Genomic DNA, 23,964 nt, shown 5'->3' with positions numbered 1-23,964 from the left:
GCAAATCCTCAGCTAGTGTAAACTGCCTTTGCTGCATTTACCTCAACAGAGCTATGGGATACACGCCACCTGAGGGTCTGCTCCTTGGAGGTACTAAGCACTGCCACACGTATTTTAAAGACAAAGTAGGTAAAAATAAGCTTTAAACAGGAAATCAACTAGCCTACACTGGCTAAAAGCTTCCAAATTTGGAAAGGAGTCAGAGCTCTACAAATGAAGAGAAAGCATCTTGTGAATCCACATTTCCATGTTTGTTATATAGTTTAACTCAAAAAGTATCGAAATCCTTTTCACTCCTGGATTAGCATCTGGGCTGGAATTTTCTCTAGGCTGGAACTTTGTTGAATTTTAATACCTTGCTGTCACCAGAAAATTGAGTAACAAACAAAACACTTAATATAACCTAAAAAACTCTTTAGGCCAATAAAATACACACACAATAAAGCTAACACAAAACTCATGCATATTTTTTCCCCTTCACAACAATGGTAAAGTGTTAGACAAATTCTTGTCATATTTTCCAGTATTGCGTGAACCCTGTAAATGAAGCCCATGTTAATATAATTTAGGGCATATGCCATGTTAAGAATATGCCAGTAACCATGGCAAATCTCTCCTTTGAATTTTCACCTACCCTCGGTTACTGCAGTTTGTAGTTTTATGGTACAATATTGCAGCACTTTTAGACAAGCATGTCAGATTCCATTTTAAGTTTGTCCCCAGATGCTTACAGAGAATTTGTCTCCACATCATTTTATGCCATGACATTTATTAAACATGTGACTATTAAGTTAATTTTTCCTAGCCCAATTTCACTTTCTTCTGCAGAATGGTAGAAGTTCCTATATCTCAGCGGCAAAATCAGCTGAAATCCAAGATGTACAATTACTGTGTACCATAGAAGAGAAAAACGGTCTCAGATTCTCAAATTTTGAATAGCAGCCTAATACTGTAAATTTATTGAGAAGAAAATCATTTTTAAAAACCGGATTACAATTCATTTACCAAGATTTTGTTTTAGCATTTAAAAACCATTTAATAACAGGCCTGACCACAAAATCGTGGCACAACAGAAACGTAGGGTGTAAATGTGACATGGAATGCATAGAACTTTCCTGGGCGGACATGCCACAGTAAATACAACAGTCATAATCATGAGTGGCTTTATCACCTAGAAGATAAAGGGTGTATATAAATATTGTAGAGAAACTTAAAAAACCCGCATTCTTTTATTTTTCAGAAATGGGGGGTACGTTCAGTTCAGTCAAAAATGAGTATGTTGGCCCAAAAGGGCCTAATTCCTGTTCCTAAAATTTCCTATGAAAAAAGAAAGCATTAACGATTAGATGGCAGAAAGTTTGTAAAATATCAACTAAGGAGTTAATTCCCAAAAGACGGAAAATGTGGTGTTTCAAAAAAATAGTGAACAGCATTAAACTTGAAGAAATAATGTTAGGAAGAATTCCCACCATTTCTGCTACTTTGAAGGTATCGATCAGCCACAAAAGCCCAGTCCATTAACTAAAATGGCAGTCTATTGGGGTCTTTGGAGATAGAGTTTGGGTGGGATTCATTTTACAAAGCAGCATAAAATAGTAGGAAACATTTTTGAAACTTACAGTACAATGGCCGTGGGCCTCTGTGTCTTCATTGAAGGTGGCAACAATGACCTAGATTGCATAATGCTGCTATATTCAATGTCATTTAAACAAAAATACAGACCTGAAAAACCACCACTCACTGATTAAAACAGATACATTTGGCCTTCCAAGCCCACCACCTCTGCACCAAACTTGTCATTTGCCACTCACTCAGTGCCTCACAAGATTATGAAACAGTGACTTGTCTAAATTCAAAGGTTTCTAACCTACAACTGTCAAACTCCGATTTGCCCAAAAAAGGGGACTATGAACCCCTCAGCATCATCCCATATTGTCTGAATGTGTCACGTTTATGAGACAGAGCTCCATACTGTGGATACATACTGCATTTTCTCAGCAATGTGTCTACTTAAACACCATTTTCCCATTCAAATTTCTCCTCTTCTCATTCTTACAATCAACCAAACACCACATTTGTGAATCTAATTTAATTCCCCTCTCCTAAATCCAGGAATTTAAAAATAGCAATCTGAATGAGCAGCATTTGATATGATCCCAAAATTAAAATCATACCATAAACAAACATTAAAACCAGGCCTTCCTATATCAAAGAAGATATGCTTGGCTGACTTGAAATAGTTTATTTCCCTCTCCTAAGTCAGATATCTCACTCACCTGTGACTTCATAACTCATGAGCTGTTGAGTCTCTTCACCCAACAGGTGTGTCCCTTTCTAACCCATTCCACACTTCCATCTAACTGAACTAAGTGAAACTTCTAGAGCAGGAGTATGGTAACTCAATGTCTTTGTTCAATAAGCCTAAGAGACATTGTGGAAGGGGAAAGGTAAGGTTTAAAAACTACTAAATAAATTACATAAAAGTTCTGAAATCAACACCACTTCTGAGGCAGCCTTGCCAGAGACCTCTTGGGTCCCTCTCTTCTCTGAAGCACCTTTTGAGTTGTATGGATGTAAGAATAACTTTAACTATAGAAGCTATTTGCATCTTTTTAGAATCACGTTTTGATGATTATAAAATTTTATCTATTATACAACATAGGTCCAGCTACACTGAAAAAATTACACCGCTTATTGAAATACATTTCATTTTAGAAACAGACTACTAAATAGGTCTATACAAAAAACTCTAAAATAATTTCTGTAGTAAAATAAAGAGTGCGTTAGGAGAGCTACACAAACAAATTTTTTTGTCTTTCTCTATAATGCTTGATATACTGTGATACGTGGCTGGCTCACTCTGTAGCCAGCGCCAAAAGCTGAAAAGAATTCATTACGATACACAGTGATACAATTAATGCTCTGTATTAATCTCACAGCCTTTCCGATTAGTACAAAGGAAACCAGGCCCATCCCCTCTTTGAGGAGAAGTCCAGGATATAAAAGCAAGCATACCTCATCAGCTGATATGAAATTATAAAATTCCACAAGTCTCAGTATTTGAAATTTATAAAAGTCATCAGTAGAACGCAAGCAAATTGGGTTTCAGTCCCTTTGGTTCCCCTGGTTCAAATGATCACTGCTGATCCAATAGAATTTTCTTGTTCGTTAACTGATTCATGGGAGTACCAGGAGAGATTGAAAGATCTTCACGAGCTCTCCCTCTGCAATTTCCAGGAGGGCACGTTTCCATGTGCATAAAACAGGAAAAACAGCTGGCAGGAGGCAAAGGTGTTAGTGGTGTTGTGCTGAAATGTTTTTTTCTGCCAGGTGTCGCAGAAAGTTGTCCTCACTCTGGCCTCTATGATTTAGAGGCTCACTCTTAAAAAGGGCTGGAGGTGGGGGTAAATGAGGGACGGGGGGGACCGGGAGATGGTGTGGATGGTGTGGGTGAGGGTGGAGATGAAGGTGTGAATATGGATGCGGGATGGGACGTGGCGGGAGCGTGTTCACTGGGTTCAGGTTAATGGGTGGAGTTGGGGAGGTGGGTGTGGTTGCTACAGAAAGGACTGCGGAAGCAGGAGAAGTTGTGGTAAGTGGGATCTGAACAGCAGGTAGCACGTTAACGGGGCTTGTGACTCGGAAACACTTCTCCTTGTGCGCCTTGAGCATGTTGGAGAAGCGAAATCGCTGGCCACACACATCACATGGGTAAGGCTTCTCCCCTGTGTGAGTTCTGCGGTGTCTCTTCATGTTTGGGCGGCTGGTGAAGCTTTTGCCACAGATTTCACAGATAAAAGGCTTCTCTCCTATAAGACAAACACAGCAGCCAGTTAGGCTGAAAGCTTCTGCTAACAATTTACTTCAGCTATAAGCGGTCAACGAGTTGTATATTCCACAGACTACACTTTTCCCTACTTACGGCCAAAATAAAATCACAGACGACACTGCTTTCCCAAAAAAGCCCTCAATCTTTGTGAGCTCCTCTCCCAGCTTCATAGTATGGTGCATGAGGAGACCTCTAAAAAGGCTAGGTAACGGGCTTCTTCAAACCACAGTAACATGAACAGAAACATGCACAACCACTCATTTTTGCAGTTAAAATACAGTACACAGTGCAGTGGGAGAGGAGGTCAGGTGTCACTAAGCTACTGGATGGATCTGGGTTGAATCTGGCTTTAGGCATAAGTTTGGTGGGACCGATACACATGGAAGACTTGGCATGTTTATGCCTTGGAGGTGCGTGCATTTCTCTTAGATATGTTCTTACCAGTGTGTGTTTTCATGTGCTCATCGAAGTACTGTTTCATGTTGAAGTCTTTGCCACACCACTGGCACATGAACTGTTTGTGCCCAATGTGGATGCTCATGTGGGAACGCAGCTGGTATTTGTACTGAAACCTTTCATCACAGTTCTGCAACAGACACAGACCTTGACTTTCAGGCATCTCAGGAAAGAAAGCAATGAAGTTGCAGAAGGGTGTTCTACTGTTGCATATATAGAAATCCAGAAGACCACCCCAAAGCAGTACACGCACCAAGAAAACATACAGTGAAGAGATGATTTTACAACAGCAGGGCATCTAGTTAAAAATGCATATATGAAACACACACACACTATTGATACCCACAGTTTTGTTTTTTTTGGGGGGGTTTCCATTATTAGGAGCATTATCTTGTGTACCCAGGAGGTACAGCCTTAAAGAGATTTATGAAAAATCAGGGCTTTGAAACTGCTCATTGGATACCTAATGGCCACAAGTAATATGAAAAATGACTCTTCATTTTACTAACAGGCTGTCTCATTAGAAAGCTCAGTGTATTCCTTGCACTGCTGAAGAGGGAAAAGAATGGACTCTTCCAACAGCACTTTCTCTGGATTCTGTTGAGTCCTATTGTAGTTTGGCATGTAGATGCCTGGTAAGTTTAGAGCTACACCCACCCCTCCAAAGCTAGGACAGAAAGGGATGTTTTGTTTCTTCATCCTCCCCAACACTGATGAAAGTGATGGCAAGCTTTGTTTTCCTCCATTTTTCCTGAAGGTGCTAGGAAGAGAGATCTGGATAATTGGTCTAAAGATTTCTTCCTACCCTCCTTCATTCCTGGTTTTGGAAAGAAAGGGAGAGCTTCTTACCCGCTTTACCCTCTCACCCCCCAAACCAATACCCCTTTTCTGCCCCCATAGTATTCCCAGTAAAGGAAAAAATGACACACCGTAATTGGCTACTTCCACTGCAGCATTGAACCAACCCAGATTTCTTGACAGTTTTGCATTACTCCTATCTGCACTTATGCTCTGCTCTCCCCAGAGAGTACATTTTTTCCCAAAGCCTTAATACAACTGCATCTCATTACATAGATAAGACATTTTCACATTTGTAGCTACTAGATGCATATGCCTCATACCCTGTCAATACATCATTAAAGTGGCTGCCTCACCTCACATCTGAAAGGTTTCTCTCCAGAATGCTGTAGGGAATGCACTTTGAGCGACATACTGCGTTTGAATGATTTTCCACAGGTTTCACATGTAAATGGCATATCCTTTGTATGTGCTGCAACATATATATAACACATTATGAAAAAAGGTTACTAAAAATGCAACATAAACACATTACTTCACTCAAAATCTCTCATTCTGGACTCCTGAGGAGAAAGACTGGTACTATAGAGGTGAATACTATCTGGTGTTCCCAGTACTACGGACGTACATTTTTAGTTTCCCTCTAACAGATTAAGCTAATGAAGTTAGGTTACTTGCATTATAGGTTATATATTAAAAACAGTTAAGACCAGGAAGACAACAAGCTATCAGGCTCAGCAAATATAAGCAGCAAGAACACTCACCAACCATGTGCTTCCGCACATGGGCCATTGTGTAGAACTTCTTTTCGCAGATCTCACAGGAGAACTTTTTCTCTGCATATCCATGAACAATCTTGATGTGTTCATGGAGAGACCAGAGCTTCTTGAATGATTTCTTACAGGAAACACACTGAATGAATGGGACAAACAAGGAAGCTTAATTCACAAAGAGTTTCAAAGCCACAAGTGTCACATATCAACTTGATCAAGGAAGAATGTCCCCAAAGCAAGGAAGGCAGTAAGAATCCCAACATGTACTTCAGCTCATATTCACTGTTTTTAAGAATTTGGAAAATTTAGATACACTTACAAGGAGTACAGAACAAGGAAGAGTGGAATGAGGGAACAGAGGTTAACACACTTGCAGTTTGGTGCCATCTGCTGACGTCTCAAGAGCAGTGCAGCTACTATATTACAGTATCCTGTTTCCAAAACCCAGTGGGATCTATAGTGTCAGCTCATGTTAGGTTGGACTGTCCAGTCAGATTCTAGTATTGGAAGGAGAGGTTTAGAATGTCCATATCAGGGTCCTTGTTCAGCGCCAGAAAGCAAGAAAACTTGCAGGCTTTGCATAACTCTTGGCATGGCTCTTTACTTTTCTTGGCAGCAGGACTACATAGGAAGAAACATCTTAATGCCAGAGCTCAAACTCCAGCAACAAGCCCAAAGGAGACAGCAATACATGGCCAGATTTCCCCGTTTCTGGAACTTTAGGGTCCTGAAAATTGTAAGGTCAGAAGGCACTATGCAACCATCTTAATACTGACCTGGTGCACTTCTGGACACTGCTATTCTAATCTTGATCCTTAATTGAACAGGGACGGTCAACTGTGTGGTGGTTTTATGTGGTGGATAAGTAAGGCGTAAAGTCACACTGAAGTCATTTTCACTAATTACCTAATCCAGACGGCTGGATGCCAGATAGTCATGAGTTCTAACCCTGGCCTGTACAATGACACTGTGTGATCTTGGACAAATCACACAACTTCTTTGTGTCTTACTTTCTCCCTCTGCAAAATGAGGATATAACCTGCAGGGGTGTTGAGGAACAGTTAAATTCTTTATTTCACTTTCAAGAAGGAAAGCACTATACAAGTATACTAAGCAAGAATTTAAACCCAGTTCTACAGAGGTGAAAGCCTAATACACTAACTCACGTAGACAAACTACTTCTAACCCAAGAACCTTGTTTGCCTTGCCTTCAGGACCATTTTATATTGGGAAATATGCAGTACATGACCTCTCAATTCAACCCCAAACCCCAACCCCAGCATTACCATGAAATCTCCAGACAAGGATCAAGGACCAGCATCTCATGTACACCCCCATTTTCAAAATAACATTAATGATAAACACATTTAAAAATCTTTGTACAATTTTATACATTTCAGAACAACAGTTGTAAATGGAGCAATATATGAAGATACGAAACATTTTTTATCTTTGAAGGGAAAGGGAAGGAGTTCTCTAGAAATTTTAATCTTTCCTGGCTCTCATTCATGCTGCTCATGTCATCCTGCTCATGCTCAAAGTGAGCTGGATGCAGTTTTTTAAGGAGACAGACAGTGCCACTCCTGTCAACATGAGGTGTTCTTCCCCCCTCATGGGCAAGTCATACTGCCTTCACAGTGCACCCAACCTTTGCTGGCCTGGGAGTTTGCATACCACACTGCCACCAGGAAGAGCCTTCTCCTTTCAAAGGACCTACTTGGAGATGTCAGGAACAAACTGCAGTCGATGGTGGAAAAACCCTGGAGAGTAAAGCAGTGCTAAAAAGTGATCATTTGATTTAACACAAAGTTCAGCCATCGGGATATGGAAATCTAGCATTTCCATGAGCGAACAGCAGCAAGTAATCGGGATACACCAATTTAATGTCTGGAAAAAGCCTAACACAACAATAAAAACCTTTGTAAAGGCACTAATTTTGAAAAGGTACTTGTCCAACAGAATACAAAGGCTCTTTTGGAATGGCTACAATCCATCATATAGAGCTATATTTAGGTTTACACATGACTGAACAGCCATTATCATCAGTCCAACTGGCACTTATGTAATCAAGCCACATGGGATTTGTTCGAGACAAGGCTCCATGTCTTACTTGGCATATTAGAACTATATTACGCAACTCTCCCCCCACCTCTTCTCTGCCTTCCCAATCAAATTAATTTTTTAAAAAGCTGCTCCCAAATTTTCATTTTTAACATGCTGCAAGTTTTAGTACTGACAAGGTATAATTGCATAATAGATGTTTACAGGGGAATCTGAAGAAGATAGTCAGGCACCCATGAAGTTTTGGGAGAAAGTTTTTGGGTTCTGAGGCTTTTGATACGGGAGAGGGAATATATTCTCCTCTTTCCCTCTCCCTTTTGGGCAGAGGCAGAAGTGCCTAAGGTATTGCCTACATGAGAGATTTTTGCATTAGTGTAGATACACCAATACAGCTAAACCATCGCAAACTCCCAACACAGATATTCTGCACTGGAATAAAGCAGGTTTTATAGGTGGGCTGACTTATCCTGGGTACAGTAGTGCAAAATGCCTTGCACCAACATAAGTCATGTCTATGTTAGGAATTTGGCACTACAATAGCTATACCAGTGGCTAAAAATCAGCATGAACAAGGCCTTATGTTTGGCTCACATTTAAAAAGTTATCTGTGTAACCAATAAGGGCGAGACTTTTAAATGAACGCTTAGATTCTGGAGCACAAGATGCAGCCATTTATGTGGCTGCATAATAGCACCTACTAGCCCCTGGGTCCTACAGTTTACATATTATATTATCATAATATATTATATAAAGGCAAAGATAAAATTTTGCTGAATTTGAAATAGGTCTTGGATAAAATTTTCATAAGCACTTAAAGACTTAGGAGCTTAATTCTCATTTCATAAGTGACTCAGTCACTTAGGAGCCTAAATCTCATTGAAAGTCAACTCCTAAGTGCCTCAATCACTTTTGAATGTGTGACTTAAGTTTCTAATCCATTTTTACTCAATATACTGCATACTAACAATGGTCAAGAGACTAACTTATTGTACCAATGATGCCTTTCAAGTGTGGTAAGTGTCCTGACAAATACTTCTGTTCAATGTCCCCAGAGTCCCCTATATACCATAGGTTAACTATTTATATAATCCCACCGACAGTTCTAAAAGATTATTTGCTGTGAGCTGAGTCACCTAAATGACTATACCATCCTGTAAATTTATACTTAAGTGGTCTCTGCTACACTACAAGCTTTAGAAATGTTTAATTTAAGAAGTGCAAGGATTTTTTCAATTCATTGATAGTCATGAGGATGCAGCAGAATGTTTAATTTTTACACACACACACACAACGGCAATGATATTTACATTTCTACTTAGATGACATAAGGGGCATTTATAGTGCATCCATAGTCTACTATGCACTAATTGAGGTTACAGATACCTCAAATTAATTTTATACAAATATTTATCGGCTTTTTTCTTTCTGATCTATTACAGGTAAACCAATAGGTCTAACTTCTCCTAGACTATTGTCTGCCTTGAGGAATTTTAGGAAAAAAATCCTACTGGTGCTGTCACTGGTTCAACTGCACCTGGTGTTAGCATCAGTAAAAGTCTTAGTGTAAACAAGGCTCCAGTGGGTTACAAAGCTTTTATTACCATGTCAGTTAAACTTCTTGAGAAGCAGGTTTATTTGACAGTGGTAAAAATACCAGAAGCTGCTGCTGTCTTGTGTACACTAGGTCTTCAACTGATGTTAACACCAAATGTAACTGAATTCATTGTAGCACTGCTGGATTATTATTTTTAAACACCAAAATGCCCAGGTATAAAATGGCTTTATACTAGGCCACTTCATTACATGGCTGTCTCCTGGATATATGGTTATATACATTGGCTTGTCATTAACAGACCGTGCCCAACTGTTTTACTGCAATTCTAGCTCCAGATTCTACTTTGTATCCATTCTCAAGCCTTGTCTGCTCTTAGAAATAGTTCTCACTAGGCCAGGAATGGCCACCAATCAGTGTAGCTGCATCAATCCTGACCCTTATTTGTAGACAAGGAGATACAGGTGGGTTTGCACCAACTGAGGTTTACCCATGTTTGTATTGGGGAAAATCCAGGCTTGCCTTGCCTATATTTAAGAGTCAGCACCAATGGCTGAGTCAGGGGTATTCCTAAGCATAGATATGGTCTCAACTTGGCAGTGAAAACCATTCTGGAGTTTGTGTGGTCCAAAGCCTAACCCATTGTAACCTCAATTTTTAAAGCCCAGTGTGGCCTAATGGACAGAACACTGGACTGGGTTCCAGGAAACCTGGATTTTCCTTCTGGCTTTGACACTGGGCCGCTAAGTGACCTTGGGCAAGTCACTTCACCTCTCTGCCTCAGTTTCCTCATTTGTAAAATGGAAATAACGATGCTGATCTTTTTTGTAAAGTGCTTGAGATCTACTGAAGTGCTCAATAAGAGCTAGGTAGTAATAATAAATAATAATTTATCCTTCCTTTCATCTCCCTCTTATGAGCTGGAACATAAGGTAAAACAGTTCAGTCAGAAATGTCACTTGAAATGTACTTCTACAAAATTGGGAAGTCTGCATTTATTTAAAAATTGTTACTTTTTTCCTATATATATTCAGTGTTTTGTATTGTTGTTTACTAACACTGTAAACTGCATATCAGTACAGGTCCAGAAATGCAATTTAAAATAAAAGGGAAAGCTGTTCAGAGACTTCATAAGCAAATTCTAAGTAAGGTCAAAAATTATTGGCTGCTGTACCAAAAAGTTAAGATCCACTTTAGGTAAGAATCCAAGCTTCATGGCTAGGATTATTTTCAGAATACTGGAGCAGTCCAGTAACTTGTTCAGAAACAGGCAACAAAAATGATTAGGGGTATGGAATGGCTTCCGTATGAGGAGAGATTAATAAGACTGGGACTTTTTAGCTTGGAAAAGAGACTATTAAGTGGGGATATGACAGAGATCTATAATATCATGACTGATGTGGAGAAAGTAAATAAGGAATTGTTATTTACTCCTTCTCATAATACAAGAACTAGGGGGTCACTAAATGACAATAATAGGCAGCAGGTTTAAAACAAACAAAAGGAAGTATTTCTTCACACAATGCACAGTCAATCTGTGGAACTCTTTGCCAGAGGATGTTGTGAAGACCAAGACTTGAACAGGGTTCAAAAAAGAACTAGATAAATTCATGGAGGATAGGTCCATCAATGGCTATTAGCCAGGATGGGCAGGGATGATGTCCCTAGCTTCTGTTTGCTAGAAGCTGGGAATGAGCGACAGGGAATGGATCACTTGATAATGCATTCCCTATGGGGCACCTGGCATTGGCCACTGTTGGAAGACAAAGACAAAAGGAGTACTTGTGGCACCTTAGACTAACAAATTTATTTGAGCATAAGCTTTCGTGAGCTACAGCTCACTTCACTGAAGCTCACGAAAGTTTATGCTCAAATAAATTTGTTAGTCTCTAAGGTGCCACAAGTACTCCTTTTCTTTTTGCGGATACAGACTAACACGGCTGCTACTCTGAAACCAAAGGTTTTAATGTTCTGGGCTGAAATGGGGCCTTCTGCTTGACTGTCGGAAGACGGGATATAGGGCTAGATGGACCTTTGGTCTGACCCAGTATGGCTGTTCTTATGTCACGTTTCAGTCAAATGTACGTATTCTTTTCAAAAAGTGCCCTCTTTTGGTGATACTCATTGGGTGGGAATAATTTACTGCCCTTCTGCCTTTTAACATTTCAACTAAATTAAAATGGAATTCAAGGGGCAGTGGGCCTATTTCACCACTAGGATGCAGCACTGTGTTAAATTTTCTTTAACAAAGCAAGACTAAATCACCAGATAAAACAACAATGCCCATGGTTATGAGATAACATATATACCGAAGAGCAGAAAACAAGTCACAGATAAGTTAAAAGCTCAGAAATTGTATTCCATAATTTAAATTATTTAAAATGATTCTTTCATGGCAAAGATTTCCACTGTTGTGTATATAACTAAAAGTGACAAACCTTCTGGTGAGATGCAGTCCAACAAAAATCTCCCTACTAACAGCAAATTCAAAAGGCTAATCTATTATTTATTCAGATTTTGCAGCACTGCAGAAATGGGCAGGTTTATGATCAGGTTCACCTTTTGCATTATTAGAAGGATTTCCACATATCTACGTACATGTATACAAACACCATTGTAAATAATATGTCAAGAGAATTTGAATCATCTTAATGTGATCCAGAAAGCAAAGATGACAAATTAACACTTTTCACATCTTGCAGGTGTTACAATTTTTCTAGGTCACTTTAGTCAGCCAACATTCTACACATTGCTGATTCCCTGACACTTGTTACCATTTTGTTCTCCCCTCAAAATCTTACCTTTACACATTATGTCCCTGATTTTCTAGGGTGCCAAACATTCAAAACTTTGACTGAAGCTACTGGAAGCTGCAGGTGGGTCAGCACCTCTGAAAAATCAGGTCCTATTTTGTACAAAGTGGTGCACTGCAGACAAGTTTTCAACCCATTATTCTTGTATCTGGCATTTGTTAAAAAGTAGTCTGGCATCTTCCCACAGTGTAGATTAATCCTAGCAAGAACTCTGCTAAAACAGCACACGGGGCACCCTCTGGTCCCTATTTCCTTTGGCAGACACCAAGAAGTGCTGACAGGTAGAGGCAGATCTCGGTCAGGACCTTGTCTCCATAAAAAAAATTCCCTCTCTGAGGTGTCCACTAGCCGTATCCAGGGCACAACAGAAAGGTGTGGAAATCTGGCAAGCAGGTGAACTAACCTACCTGAATGTTTTTTTCACAGTCTGTTTGCTGGTGAAGGGACAGCTCACTTTCTAGAACAAATTTCTTCCCACACTTGTCGCAGATCTGCATACGCCTGTGAGTGACGTTCATGTGCTTCTCCAGGTACCAGCGTGTGTTAAACACCCTGGGGCACTTTTCACAGGTCAAAGTCTCCTTTTCTTCACACTTTGATTTCTGCACAGGTGCCTTGGGCTCCTTTGCAGCTTTCTTCTTACGCTTGGGGGGCTCCACACTCTTTCTACGGCCCCTTGTAGTTCTGGGTGAAGGAGAAGTTGTGGCTGCTGCAGCAGATGCAGCTCTCCTTGTTCTCCTTTGGGTAACACTAACTTTTTCCACTCTTTTCTCTTTTTTCTTCTGCCTCTCATTTTCCTCATCATCATTACTGTCTTCAGTGGCCTCTTCCCCACTGTCACCCTCCTCTTCCTCACTGCTGCTCTTAAGAACAGCAGTCTCTTTGGACTGGGAGGGGACACCCTTTTCCCCTTTTGATACATTTAATGTTTGGTTGTTAAGGTTTACCTCCACTATAATCTGCTCCCTTTTGTAAGTCACTTCATCTTCCTCCTCTTCTTCCTCCTCAGAGTTGTCAGAGTTCTCTCTATCTTCTTTCACAGCCCGGACCTCTCCCACTGATCTGTTCTCCCTGAAATATGGCTGCTCCTCTCTTTCATGGAGATGTGGTTTACTCATTTTGCTGTCCACCAACACAGAGTAAGGGCTTCCTGACTCTCTTTTGTACACTTTGGTGGACAGATCAAGTTCCTGACTGGAAGCATGATAAAACGTGGGTGGCACTTGACCACGACGGTTTTCCTCTTGCGCCATCCCTGCTACATGCACGGCACTGTTTTCAACCAGCTGTTGGTCAGAATTGGCTGTCTGACTCATTGGGGGGAGGGGCCCTGATTCATTGAGCACCTTTGATCCCAGAAAAATCAAATAAGCTGCTGTGAAATATGATGGGCTTTCAAGATGATGCCTGTTCCATCAAGACAGAATGACTAAAATACGACTCTCTCCTGGTGTTTAGCACTGAAGTGTGGATCACAGAATTCTGGTATTATGGCAAGAGCAGAGCTGTAGTAAATACTCTTCTGAAGAAAGCGACCAACCAATCTTCAAACATTTTATCTACAAAGAAGAACAGAGAAAATTAAGTCAGTTTCTTAAAAATAATTGAAGAAATATATCCCCCAAGCTCCTTGTTTTCTTTCCAGGTGTACAATTTAGGCAGAGCCCAGCAAGATCTACCATACCAATTATTAATTATTCATTATGCTTAGTGGTCTATTCTTCAAATTGCCAAACAAAAAAAATCTTATTTCCACTGATTATTGGCAACGGTGCAGATCTCAACAGACCCTCTGGGAGAGATAAGAGATTATCAAACTGTAAAATATGAAAATGGACCATACTAGTAGGTCCAGCTTATAGTGGATAATGTGGGATAAAGGCCAGGTGCAAAGAAAAAAAAAGGGTGCCCACCATCTTTTTTTTTTTTTTAATTAAACTTATGTCTAAAAGCATCCTGAATGATATCCTTCCTAAAAATCCCTCCCAAATTTTGTTTTTTTTAAATCTTTTACATTACAAATTGAAGTCTGCTCTACCCTGTTTTCTGATGATCTATGGAAAGGTAGAGAACTGATAGTATGGCATATCTCTGGTTATTAAACCTCATTACTTGAGAAAGAAGTGATTTTCATTCCAATATAGTTTTGTTAAAGATTCAGCACACAATTAAGGGCTGAGAAGTCTTGCAATACTCATCTGAGACGACTACTCGCAAACAAAGTTTCCTGTAAACCTGAGAATAGCAGACTTAATATTCCTGATATATCAAGGATAAATACGAAGTATTTTTGATGGGGAGGAGGGCAGATCTTTTCAAATCTTCTCTATATATCATAAAGCAGCAAAAAAGAGGCACAGACCCTCTTTCTCCTTTTCACAGGTCACTTTTAAGTAAATCAACAAACTCACTGTGGTTCCCAGTAGCACCAAGGACACAATTTCACTGTGCTGCAAAAAAAGTTACATCAGAACAAGAAAACCTCAGATCAAAAAGGCCATGAAAAATTCTGTACATGTGCCAGCCTGGATGAGATGGGTAACCAGACAGGAAAGTTCTGTAGAACAACTGAGAAAGCATCTCTAAACTGCCTCCTCCCTGTTCTACCCTCCAGGTTGTAGTAGCATGCAAACTGGAACTGATTATGTGCCAAAGGACATTGTATTAATGTACATGTGCATGAAGAGTCTCAGTGAAACATTTTCATCTTGCAGCAGTAAATTAGAGTGGAAGATATTGTGTGTCCAGTTGTTTGTGTTTCCACCTCACAGATTGTTCATACAATCTCTACTTGATTTAAGGGACCTATTCTCTTCTATCTCAGCTTGTGCCCTGTCCCACGGTTACTCACTCCCCAATCTAGTAGCCAAACAATAACCCTTTCTATCCATCTAAATTTTACCTGCAGTTATCAAAGTTGGAGTTTGACCAGTACACCAGGGTTAAAGCTCCTACTTCCTCCTGCAAAAAATACCACGTGATCTCTACCACTAGTAATCAGAACCTCAAGATTTTTTTCCCATTCAGGAAATGACATTTCAAGCAGCGCAATATTGGAAAGACAAACCAAGAATCTGGATTGAATGGATGAGATAGAGGGGTATATCTGAGCCATCAGCATAAATGTGGGATAGTCAAAAAGTCATGCCTGCAGACAACAGTACCTAGAGAGGGTGCAGAAGGAGGGAACCAAGGATAGAGGCCTGGGCGAAGCACACAGGAAGGAGAAGGGAGGATGACAGATCACCAAACAAGAGAGTTTGAAGCAGCAATCAGAGAGCTAGGAGAACCAGAAAAGCCAACCACTAAACTGTTGGGGTTAAGAAGGAACTTCCTCTATGGGAATATTAGTACATAACTGTCCATCTCTAAAGTTTGTTCCACCAGTTCAGAGTTGAGGCACCTTTGATTTAACAACACTGTGTAGTGAGACTTATGTTGCTATTCCTATGCAATACTCATCCCATCAACAGAGTAAAGCACCTCTGGGTACAATTCAGCACCATTCACATGCACTAAATTGACTTCAATAAGAAAAAACTACACATGACTTAAGTAGGAAGAATAGTATATTACAGCTGTACATTACACACTTCTTTCCACTTAGCACTGTGAGTTACTAATAAAAACATTCTCCAAACCACAAATATGACAACTTCATTCCAGACACAGCTGAATGCAATTTATATAAAGAAGGAAGTATATGTTGCATTTCTCTATTCGACAACCTTAAAAAGAGTTCAATTAAGGTGTTTGAAAAAGGACGACTTCAGTAATAGTTTTTATGGTAAACAAATTCATTAAACCAGTGGTGCTTCTCCTAGGGTACCAATTACCAATGATCTGCAGAATAAAAAACAAGCATTCTACAGATAGTGTAGGGAGATGAGAGACTGCAAAGCAATATGGACCCAAAGAGGTACTTACAAAGTGGTCTACACAACAAAGTGTTAATTCCACCATTATGTCTCTCCCCTCAACAGAATTTTAAAAATTAGTCATAAAACCTAGCAAACAGTGTTTATGCCATATAGAAAACTATACCTAGTTATTTTGTAAGCTCATTGAACAGATCTAAGTTACATGGCTAACACTAGAAGTGTGTATAATCACTGATAATATAACACCTGAAATAGCTTAACATGCTGCTGTGAACAAGAAAAAAAACAAAATCACCTTTTCATTGAATTTTTGTCTTCATATTTATTAGAATTGTTTCACCTCTGCTCATTTTAGGAACATTCTATAAAATAAAACCACTCTACATGAATGTATTACCACTTCAAAAGCAAAAGGACACATTCTGAACGTATCAAAAGCTGTTTGGTCTTAAACCACTGCACTTTGCAGAAACAGTAACCTAGTTTCACTTTGAATATAATATTTGCAATCCTCAAGGGACCCACAACTTTCTAACAAAATGTCATTAACTGCCACAGAGATGGTAAAGAGAGGGACACTTAATACATTCTCAATACAAACAATGCATTGCATCAGAAGATTAAAAAGTTTGAAATAAAATAGTGCTGAAGTATAACTTTTACTAGCAATTTCTGACACAATATACAAATCTTAATTCTGAAAATACAAAAAAGACAAGAAAAAAATCTATTCTTCTTAATGAATTCTTAATGAGCGAGAGTCTGTCTCATATCTTGATGAATTGTTCAGACTCTGAAAGAATGCTTTTCCTATCAGATGGGAGAAACACAGGCTCTCTTTAAAGGAAGTACATCCGAATTCAAACTCAGAAGTAGTTTTATTATGAATATAAAATGAATAGTTATGAGGCACCTGCAGGAAATTTGTATTCAGAGACTACACTGGAAAAACCTAAAAAGTGAGGTTACAAGAGTTAGAGGCATAAAGCCCAGAAGCAAAAAGTGCACCAAATCTTGACTTGCAGACAAATGTGTAGGTGGAGGAAGCATCTATGTGGGAGCAGCATTTCACACAATGCCTTTGCTACTTCTAATGAAAAACCACATTTCTTCATGTTATCTGCCAGCTAAAAATAGAAAAATCTACCCAGCAATGAACTCAAACAATTATTTGTTCCAACTTTGATTCAATATCAGCTGTTTTAAATCAAGACCAGTCTGAGTCGGATGTACAGAGTGCTACTGACTATAGATTTTAAATTACATCTCCTCAGAGTAGTGTGGTTAATAGTGACCAGACAGAGTGAGAAAACCTGGCTTTTATTCTTAACTCTGCCACTGACTCACCACGTGACCCTACCTTTGTGCCAAATTTCCCTATCTGTAAAATGGAGATAATGCTTATCCCATTTGTAACACATTTTGTGATCTACAGATGAAAATTATTCCTGCTTAGCATGGTTCTCCATGCACCACATAGTTGTGTAGCTACTGACATACACTGTGAACAACTAGGTGCCTACTACACAAGTGCGCTGAATTACTTCTCGTGGCTCCCATGGAAGACAGGAAGATGACGCATTTTACGTCACTCCACAACCACTTACAGCACTGGGGGAAGCTCTCCGGGGCAGGAGTGACATTGACCTAATTCTTACCAGTTGTGCTGCTATCCATAGGGTTCCCAATATCAGCAGTGATTAACTGCCAAAGATATTGGTGGGCTTTCACTTTGCTGTAGCTTTGCAAACCTACAAGCATTTATAGAGAGTCATTGCAGTGGTCTCTGCAGACATAGAAAGACAGAACTGCACTGAGTTTATACTTAGTTATCACTTGGAAGATTATTTTTGCAACCATGAAGGCTAGAAACTTACTTTTTTAAAATGAAAGTTTAGATTGTATACAATTGGTGGCATTTGCTTGGGAAAGCTCTGTACTCACCATAAGGAAGAGTGAAGTTTTCAAGTCCTATTCTCTACACTCCTTGCAGGAGCTCTCCAACTTCCATCACACAGTTTTGAGGACTGATTCAAAGAAAGAGAGACAGAGAAAGAAAGACTCCAGTAGCCGACTCTCAGGCTATGTCTATACTGCAGAGCCTATGCCAACGTAGCCCCCTAGTGTAGACACAATATATGCAACAGAAAGGAGTTCTGTGGTATAGGACCAGCACCTCTGCAAATGGCATTAGCTATGCCGACAGAAACTCTCTTTTGTTGGCGTAGTTGTATCTCACAGAGTTTTGTCAGCACAGATATCACAAGCAGATGTTTTTTCATACCTCTTACTGACACAGCTATGATGGTACAAGTTTTAAGTGTAGACTAGGCCTTAGTCTTTAAACTCAGTACTTACTTTGATTCAGAAACTATTCATTAAAATGTCTTACGCTGGCAAACAGTATTCCAGAGTTGGAAGTAGAATAAACTAAATTTGTCTATTTTAAACCTCATTTGTGTTGGACTTCACTTCCACCAATGTGGCATAAGTGCCCCCAACTTTAATAATAAAAGGTCACAAAAACCCAGGCCAAAACTGATTTTACAGAAAAGTGCATACTAACAGTACACAAACATTAGGAATTAGTTTTACATATAGGCCCACAGAACAAATAAAACTTACAAAACTGCTTCCTTGTTATGGAATTTATAAAGTAAGCAATCTAAATTTTGCTTACAATGCAGAATAAAAAGCCCTAGTTGATGCAAGCAGCCTACTTTAAAGGGATACATGCAGATTACAGATGTGATCCATTAAATAAGAGACCTACTAAAAATTTCACCGCTAGCATGATAATGTAAAAATAGATTTTAATTTTTTATTTTTAACCTTTCCCCACTCTCCCCCTATAAGAAATTTTTGGTGCAGACAGACTGAAAGATAGGCTTTTCCTTACTGCTTCAATTAAAAACAAAACAAAAAAAAACAGAGAAAGAGCAACAAGTTTTGAAATGGATATGGTCACGTTATATCTTGTCATGTTAAGAAGTAGCCTCTCCTAACAGCATTTTGCCATTTGAGAATCTCTTATCCACACAATGAGAATTCACAATCCACACCAGTAGAAAGTATAATTCAAAAGACTTATTACCTTTTCCTCATTCCACTATTAAGCAATCCCACTTTACCTGTGCTTTAGAAATCTGAAGCAGTTAAGAATTGTGAATGTCTTTTAGTTGTAATATGCAGTGTTGTAACCCTGTGGTCTCATGATATTAGAAAGACAAGGCGGGTGAGGTAATATCTTTTATTTGACCAACTTCTGCTAGTGAGAAAGACAAGCTTTTGAGCTTCCACAGAGCTCTTCTTCAGGTCTGGGAAACTCAGGCCATGTCTACACTTCCACTTATGTTGGCAAAACTTATGTCGCTCAAGGGTGTGAAAGAACGCACTCCTGAGTGACATAAGTTGTGCTAGCATAAGCACTCTTGTGCACAGCACTATGTCAACGCCGATTTAGGTGTTTTTTTATGTGGATAGGAGAGCTCTCTCCCATCGACACACCGCGGCTACACAAGTGGTCCAGCTGTGCTGCTGTAAGCCTACTAGTGTAGACATGGCCTTACTCAGTGTCTCACAGCTTAATACAGGACAGAATAGATTGTTTAGCATTAGTACTTAACTCACACTTCAAGGGACTACTCAAGGTAAAGTGGCCAGTTAACTCTTTTTAGTTATATTGGCAATCAGCAGGTGCACTAAGTCCCAGGTTATAAATATATAGCATACACCATGATTGGGGCAGAAGAGTGTGTTTTGGCTAAAGAAACCAAATGAAAACTCTTATAAAAAGTGGCATGTTATATATTTAATGTCTTTTTTTTTTTTAAATATGCCTCATCCAAAACACCTCAACATGTTAAAGGACTAAGTCAATCTGCTGGTATTTGAAACTGTAGAACCAGGGAGTCTAAATATTCCAAATTTGATTTTTCGAACACTGAACTATCACACTCTGCAGTTGTCCTTAATTAAAGAAGCTAAAAGACTTCCAGAGACTTAGCACACAAGACCATTAGGTGAATTTAACATTTGCATTATGACATTTACAACAGCAAATGTGAAGATTCAGGTCTCCAGCCATCTCTCTAATGGTTCCACATTATTTCTTTTTGACAATACTTAAAAACTCTCAGACACCTATTTAATCAATTTGGCAAGCAACATATTCGCTATGTGGAGTTGGCCATTTGCCTGCAAATATTTAATATTCCCATGGAAAAGTGGAGCAGACTGGACATCTCCAATTTCAGAAAAAGATACCTTGCATCAGTGTCCTGCAACTGGAGTCTACAAACAAGACTGGCAAACCTGGAGGCCTTCTCCATTAATTAAGTCAGGATCTTATATTATACCTTCAGGTCAGAATTGGGGGACAACGTCTTACAGATCTGTAACTAAAGGGAATCTCCAAATCTATGGATCTGGAATTTTTTGCAAGCAATAAATTCACATGGAAGAAAGTTGAAGAGGATGTTCTGGCAGGATTCTTTAAAATATTATAATCCCATAGTCTTTGCAGTATGATGTAGACAAAATTTTCTTTGCTTTTGGGGTTATTTTTAGATAACACAATAATACACTTAGATAGTTTTTCTATGTCTGTAGCCCAATTACCTTGAAATAGTTCTAACCCAGAGATTCTCAGACTGAGGCTCGCAAATCACAAGTGGCTCTTTAATATGTCTCCTTCAGCTCCTTGCAGCACAATATGAAAACACTGTGATTTAATTATTAACCAATCAGAATGCTTTTACTACCAATTGTAGAATGCTTGGTCAGTCATTTTGCTATAAGAATTTTATATTATATTTATATAAACAGTAAATGAAACAATTAATTCACTCTGCATGGGTCTTTTGGGTAATGTTGATCGCTAATTTGGCTCCTGAATCACTGAGCTCTGAGTGTCACCATAGTTCATTCTAAACCATAAAGTTTAGGTGCACATGTAGAATCAGACTACTATTTAAACAACTAGTGTACGTCTCTACTAATCCAAATTCTTGGAAAACAGACAAAGTCAGCAATGAAACTGCAATTTCCCAATGGCATTTTGATTATAATTTCAGCACTGGCTAAGAAGTCTCAAAAATAAAAAAAGTCCACTAGACTGTAAATTAAATTAGCTTCTTGAGTTGCTTTCAGGAAGCAAAGAATGGAAGATGCTTGAGAAAAAAATGCAATTACCCTTAACCACTATAAATTTGTGCTTAGAGACTTATGCTTTTAAAGCAGTACCAAACCCGAGTCCATTTAGTACCAATTGCAGAGTCAACTGATTTTAACCAATCATAACAAACAATTGTGCTGGTTATAGTGGGAGAGGCTGTTACAGCGAAGTTGCAGAACTCTCTATTCTGCCTGCTTTTTCAGGCACTCAAAATTTTCTGAAACTCACTTTTTGGGATAGTGTCCCAGGTTCATTCCCTACCCCAGAGTGATTAATTATACTATTTATTATTATTTTAGCAAAGAAGCATTAGCTGGTTTTGAGAATGAGTGAAAAAAAATATTTCCCAAATGCTCTTGCAATTTTTTTCCCCAAACAACTCTACAGCTGAGAGAGTTACAGTCATTACAGTGAAAACTGAGCCAGTGCAAATTGTGTTACATCAGTCTAAACTGTGTATATTCTAGGTGTCCGTACTGGTGTAGCTGCACCACTGGCTGAAATCCCAGTACAGACCAGGTCTTTGCCTATTCTATTTAGATTATAAGGTCTTTGGGGAGGGAGTCTTACTTTTTTTTTTTTTTGTGGGTAGTGCCTAGCACAATGGGGCTATGATTTCAGGTTGGGGCATATAGGTGCTAACATAATACAAATAATGTTTTCCACATAAATTAGTGGAAGTATGGCACATCAATAACTGGAAACAAAAAGGTATATGTTTCCAACACAGACCACTAAATATCCTATGAAATGTGCAGGGATTGAGGAATGACCCTTTCCTTATGAATCTCTTAAGATAAAAGCTGCACACCTAAAATTTGCAAATAATGGATTCTCCTCTGCAAACTCTTTAATGTTCAGAGCAGAGAGCTAACTCTTAGTAGGACCTTGCCAGGTGGATAGGATAGGATGTTCTAATGGTGTCATACTTCCACATTATAACATTTATTTTCTCTCTTTCCTTCTAAAATCCATGGAGTTCCATCAAATATTATATTGACAATCTTAAGGTTACCCTGATGTGCATGCACGTCAGAAAATTACAGTTATGCCTGCATATGCTACCTTTAATCTGATCCTTATCCATTTGTAAACTCTTTGGGGAAGGGACTGTCTTTTTGTTCTGCGTTTGTACAGCTCCTAGCACAAAAGGCCCTAGTCCCTGACTACTGCTCATAGGGGCGACAATAATATACATTAATGATATTAATTATATGAACATGTACAGTTTCTAGTACTGTGTATAACTATATTGAACATGAGAATTGATTAAATTGATTTCTATGACATGCACACAGTAAACTTTCTTACACAACGTGTAACTACAACAAAGCACTAGTGAAATACACTAGTATATACAAGCCAGTTTTTCACTAAACTATTGCTCTAATTGCCTCATCTCCAAAATGGCACCTAAAGACTGATGGTTTGAAAGAAAAGGTATAGTAAATGGCTGCTGATTAAATTATTAAAACATATACATTAAAGATAGAAAACATTTTAGAAGTCTAAAAATACTAGATCATTTTGGCAAATAAAATAGTGTAAAGATACCAAAATTAAAAAATACAAGATATTGCCTTATCTAAAGTTTTACAATTTTATTTGATATAGTGTATTTGGGAAATAGCATTGGATCATAACTAAAGACTATCATAATGCATCCACACAAGAAGGCAGAGGTACAGTTGCACATGTAACCTCAACTTTGGCATTTGATGATTTGAGTAATTAATCATGCAACTTTAATATTTTTACCAATAGTTTCTGGGACAATTTAAAAAGTGCAAGAACTAAAACTATTCAATAAAAATCTCTACTTCCAATAACCTTCATATTACTTGACCTCAGATTTTGACCCCCTTTCCCCCCAAAAAAAAATCATAAAACCACATCTGTAGTGGTCATGAAGATTAATTACAGCTGAACAACTTTTTACATTAGAAAGTGCAGAATAATAAATTAATAGCCCAACAAAACAACTCTCAAAATAATGGAAAACAGCAGTGAAATAGATAAAACCTACAAAGGTTTTATGAAATGAGATAACACACACACTATATCTTGCATTTCATATGTATATTTATTCCTCAAACATAAGACACATACATTGTCCAAAATTAAAAGTTTGCAATGCTGTAATTTATTTGAACATAATCAAATTCCCAGTCTATTAATTAGTTATACCTAATGTCGTGATGGAAGGACAGCTGGGCAAACTTGAGTAGCGCTGTGACCCTTTGCTTCAGGTCACAACATCTGAAGTGGGGAACCAGCCCCAGCCCCATGGGACAGAAACCACTGCTGTGTGGGGTGAATGCAAGGCATGCTTGCACTCAGACAACACCCCCTCCGAGGAACTGCCCTCCGTCCTGGGCTGGGATTCGGGTTACAGTGCCAGGGCAGAAGGTGCATATATGTAACAGTGGGTCACTAAAAAGAAAATGCAGTTAGTGGGTCACTTCAGGAAAAAATTTGGGAACCACTGACCTAGCCTATAATGAAGTTTCACCCAAACCAATTGTGTTAAAATACACTCAACAGATGTTGAGCTTATTGGACAAGAGTGGAAGTCTTCTAAACATTGAAAAAATTCTGAATTAAACTGTCCTGTCTTGTGATTTT

The 23,964-nt window shown here is 38.9% G+C and overlaps 2 protein-coding genes across 4 annotated transcripts in view; both read right to left on the bottom strand.

The window, feature by feature from the left end:
- PHOSPHO1 (phosphoethanolamine/phosphocholine phosphatase 1) overlaps positions 1-3,090 on the bottom strand; it is a 28,974-nt gene extending 25,884 nt beyond the window's left edge. Inside the window, exon 1 of the mRNA XM_073325874.2 lies at positions 3,016-3,090. The gene's annotated coding sequence lies outside the window, so the exon portion shown is untranslated. The remainder of the gene's footprint in view (positions 1-3,015) is intronic.
- ZNF652 (zinc finger protein 652) overlaps positions 930-23,964 on the bottom strand; it is a 33,922-nt gene continuing 10,887 nt past the window's right edge. Inside the window, exons 1-6 of one of the 3 annotated variants that reach the window (XM_073325866.1) lie at positions 18,108-18,127; positions 12,690-13,841; positions 5,848-5,995; positions 5,440-5,555; positions 4,271-4,448; positions 930-3,809 (exon numbers count right to left, since the gene is read on the bottom strand). In XM_073325866.1, the coding sequence (XP_073181967.1) occupies positions 3,295-3,809; positions 4,271-4,448; positions 5,440-5,555; positions 5,848-5,995; positions 12,690-13,598 (1,866 nt within the window). In that variant the 5' untranslated portion in view covers positions 13,599-13,841; positions 18,108-18,127 and the 3' untranslated portion in view covers positions 930-3,294. Of the gene's footprint in view, positions 3,810-4,270; positions 4,449-5,439; positions 5,556-5,847; positions 5,996-12,689; positions 13,842-18,107; positions 18,128-23,964 lie in introns of those variants that run through there. The other 2 variants (XM_073325865.2, XM_073325867.1) reach the window with 2 other exon arrangements.

This window comes from Lepidochelys kempii, chromosome 27, assembly GCF_965140285.1.
Source record: "Lepidochelys kempii isolate rLepKem1 chromosome 27, rLepKem1.hap1, whole genome shotgun sequence".
Taxonomy (NCBI): domain Eukaryota; kingdom Metazoa; phylum Chordata; order Testudines; family Cheloniidae; genus Lepidochelys; species Lepidochelys kempii.
The sequence above is the reverse complement of the archived record's forward strand: the minus strand, read 5'-3'. Positions and strand labels throughout refer to the sequence as shown.